This window comes from Triticum dicoccoides, chromosome 4A, assembly GCF_002162155.2.
Source record: "Triticum dicoccoides isolate Atlit2015 ecotype Zavitan chromosome 4A, WEW_v2.0, whole genome shotgun sequence".
In the NCBI taxonomy this organism is placed as follows: domain Eukaryota; kingdom Viridiplantae; phylum Streptophyta; class Magnoliopsida; order Poales; family Poaceae; genus Triticum; species Triticum dicoccoides.
The window spans coordinates 72,319,396-72,323,461 of NC_041386.1; the positions used below are offsets into that span (position 1 = coordinate 72,319,396).

Consider the following 4,066-nt stretch of genomic DNA (forward strand, 5'->3'; position numbering starts at 1 on the left):
CATAGGTTATCGGGTCTGCGATATGTGAGTTACCATGCTATTCACACAAAAGTTACTGAGGGGATATTTCATCAACCCCCTCTCCCCCTCCCCCCATGCGAAAGTTATTAGGACCGAGGTACATAAGTTATCAGGTATGCGATATGTGAGTTACCATGCTATTCACATAAGGGTAGTGCTAACTTCCGACATAGCTCATATCGTTTTCTTTTTATGTGTGTGTTCACTGTCCACTAATAGTTAGTTTAATTAGCAGCTAACCGCATGCATGCATAAAAAAATGATGATGTCAGCCTAGATTCTTTTCAAAAATGAAAATTTAAAATGTTTTGTAGCTCAAACTGTCCATGGGATTAAGAAACTGTCTTCACATAAAGATTCGTCGCGACGAGACCTTTGAAACTAGATCACATGCTGATATGTTTTGATGATTTTTTTCCAGGTCAATACCAGGTGTGTACTATGTAAATTATCACGTCTATGACACATAAGTTATCAAGCCGTTCCTCGGGCGTAGAACGTGCAACGCTGCATGGGTGACGTGGGGACCCGGGGACCCTGATTTTCTCGCACGCGGGACGTGCGGAAGGAGTAGTTTACTCGCTCGATCGTGACCATGAGATGCCGATCGGCCGGATACCGAATCGTTCAGATGTATTAGCAAATTTCCAGTCGACTATAAAATAGCTTTCTTGAGGTGACGAGGGGCATAAATTACCATGCTATTTACATAGTAGTTATCATAGGATGTTTTCAACAATTTTTCCTGGGGTCAATGGTACCATGGTGATGCACATAAGTTATCAGGTCAACGGGGCTTATGTTATCATGTTATTTACACATAAGTTATTGAAGGGTATTTTTTTTTATCTTTTTAACAACTTTTTTGCTCGATCAAAGTTACTGCGGTATTTTTGTGTAAAATATCAGGTGCATGGTGTATATGCTATTTACATAGAATTTACCGGGGTTTTGTTTTTAAGAATTTTTTTGCCGGATCCATAATATTTTCAATCCGAAGACAAAATGAGCTTAGTTCACACAAACAGTCTACTTAGTTTGAGATGGTTAATGGACATCAACTTAGTTAGGTAGGGACCCCAGGTACGAATCATATGCACCATGCTATTTACCCGACGTTCCTTTCTTTGTTATTTTTTGGCTGGATATGTGAAGGTACAAAAGAAAAGAAAACTAGATTTGTCGTCAAAGCCGAGCCAGCCCAAATGGTTTTTGAGTTCATAACTAACCTATAGGGGTATGAGGTTCGACTCCAAGCTCTCCATCTTTCTTGCGAGAAATTGAACCAGATCGAGGGACCCAAAAAAGGAAACTTGTGCGAGGGATTGATGGCCGGAAAAAAAGAAAACTCCCTCGCGGGAATGATGGCCAAAAAAAGGAAATTCCCGCGCCGAAAAATAAGGAAACTCCCTCGCGGGAATGGTGGCCGGAAAAAAGGAAACTGCCTCCTAGACATGCGTGGGTAGCCAAAAAAGAAGGTGCGAGATGAAACTTGCATGGGACGTTCGATGCAGATCCAACGGTGAACAAACTGTTAGGATCTGTTGCAAACTGCCAGTCGGCAGGAATTTAGCATTCTCGTTTTTTTATTCGTAGTACAAACTGGGCCGTACTAGGCTTTATTTTCTTTGTTTTAGTCATAATAAGGACGACCCAGTACGGAAGCTATGCTGGGTGGGGGAGGGCGTTCGGGCTGGGAGTCCTGTCATCCCGAACGAATTTGTGCGTTCGCTGCCCACCCCGTCATCACCGAACAAATTGTTCGATCTGGCAAGCCACGAGGCCGTACGTTCGGCCGTTATCGACGTCCAAAGAATAAGAAAAAACGCAGTTTGGACTCCTGCTCGGACTCGGTTTAACCACGTCCATCTATATTTATTTTTTGAGTACACCACGTCCATCTATATAAGTAGTCACGCGGCCGCGGCCTCCACACAACCGCGTCCACCTTCTCTTCCGGCCTCTCGCCACCGCACGCACGCAACATCTCCATCTCGCAACAAACCATCAATCGGAGGCGATTCAAGCTAGCGGGATGGTGATGCCGCCGTCGTCCTTCCCGGCCACGTCAGGCTCCGACGCCGGCGCCTGCGACGACGGCTTGCCGCACGCAGCCAAGAAGATGTGGACCAAGAGAGAGGACGACCTGCTGCGGGAGCAGGTCCGTCGGTGCGGCGGCCCGCACAACTGGGACTCCATCTGCCGAGCTCTGCCCGGCCGCAACTCCAAGTCGTGCCGCCTCCGCTGGTGCCAGCACCTCGACCCCAGGGTGGAGGCCGTCAAGCCCTTCACCGTCGAGGAGGACATGCTCATTGTCAAGTACCAGGCCGCCTACGGCAACCGCTGGTCCACCATCGCCGAGTTCCTCTCCGGCCGCACCGACAACGCCATCAAGAACCGCTGGAACTCCGTCCTCCACAAGCGCGCGCCCACCCTGCAGGGACCCCCGCGCCCGTTGGCTCCTTCTGCCGACCGAAAGGCCGCCAGCCCCGAGGTCACGCCGGGGTGCCTGCCGTTGTTTCCTCTGGCGAGCGGGGATGTCAGGATGTCCTCTCGTTCGACGGAGGTCGTGCCGGAGGCTGAGACATGTGCGGCGGCGAGGGAGTGCCTCGAGCTGTTCCCTCTGGTGCCCGGGGATATCAGGGGCGATGCCGGCACTGCGGCGCCGAGTGACATGTCCTGCGGAGCAGGCGACCCGCTGACCGAGCTGAGGATCTGGCCGGCGGCGAGGGTGGTGTTCGACGTAATGCCGCTGCAGGCCTACCGGATGTAGATTCATTCTGGTCTTCTTGCCTTGACTTGGTTGTTCTTTCATCTTACTTTTTGTTGATCGTGGGGAATTTCGTAGTGGGATTTGACTTGTGATGGTAGAGTTGTGCATGATGGGGTGATCAAGAAAGTTTGCACGCCATTGTAACGGGAGAGCTGTGGATCTTGGTATCAAGAGAACTCCGAATTTTCTGTAATCGTCTTGCTTGTTGGTTAGGCAAGCAAGAAAGTCTGAAGTTAGTGTAATTCTGAACTTGTAATTTCCTTGCCCATTGGTAATCAACAACTCAACCTTTAGTATTTTTCTTGTTCAGATCGAGTTTTCTTGTTTGTTGGCAGCAATCAAGAAAGATTTTACGTTCTTGGAAACTTTATTGCGTTTTTTGGTGCCTTGTTCGATCGGAATCAAGATTTGACCTCCGTGAGAAGTTCATTACGTTTTTTCATGTTCAGTACTTCACTTAAACACTTCTATATAATTACCTTGCCCTCAATTCATCACTGCACAGTCCTAATTACCTTGCTTCTGTTTGATATACTTTCGGTCTGTTGAAGAAACCTTGTTTTGTTTGCATTGAAATTCTAAATTCTGAAACAGTTGGGTTGGAACTCTTGTTTCATATATAAACCCGGTAGAAGATTCTTACTAGCCTACTTCAGAGCATCTACAACCGCGATGTCCTAATTTAACTCTCTGTATATGAAGCCAAGAAAATAAGTCAAAGATAGAAGAACCCAGACTTCAAATAAAAAAAATTGGAAACTCGAAAAGGATTCTTCTGATTCTCAATGATTGAGGGGTAAGTGGATTGATACCAAAAAAGATTTCTTCTTATTATAAGACGTGATTTGATCTGCATATGTTTGGTAAATAAGCAATCTTCTCCTTTAATCATATCATAAATGGAAAGTGTTCAATTAAAATATGAAAACGTCCGCGGACGCATCCCTAACAGTGCTTGGTCACCCCTCATTTGGCGCATCAGAGCCGCCCCCTAAATATCCGAAACCCCAAATCCATGCAACCTTGCAACGTGATTAAAATAGCACATAGATAAATTGAACATAACATAGATCAGATATTGCATGTTTGCCATAGCATGCGAAGCTCACAAAAGATTAGCAAGTTCAACAGGACACAACATAGCAAATTCAAAAAGTTCATCATATGATATACTTCCTCCGCCTCAAAATAACTGTCTCAATTTTGTACTAACTTTAGTACAAAGTTGTACTAACATTGAGGCACTTATTTTGGGACAGAGGGAGTATAAGA

At 46.2% G+C, this 4,066-nt stretch overlaps 1 protein-coding gene across 1 annotated transcript; it reads left to right on the plus strand.

Moving 5' to 3' along the window:
• The first annotated feature begins 1,974 nt into the window (after positions 1-1,974).
• Positions 1,975-3,090, plus strand: LOC119288696 (transcription factor MYB44-like). Its single transcript, XM_037568261.1, has one exon. The coding sequence runs from the start codon at positions 2,057-2,059 to the stop codon at positions 2,792-2,794; it is 738 nt and encodes a 245-aa protein (XP_037424158.1). The 5' UTR covers positions 1,975-2,056; the 3' UTR covers positions 2,795-3,090.
• The last annotated feature ends 976 nt before the right edge of the window (positions 3,091-4,066 follow it).

Coding starts and splice junctions, on each gene's coding strand:
- LOC119288696 (XM_037568261.1), top strand. CDS start 2,057: ATGGTGATGCCGCCGTCGTCCTTCCCGGCCACGTCAGGCTCCGACGCC.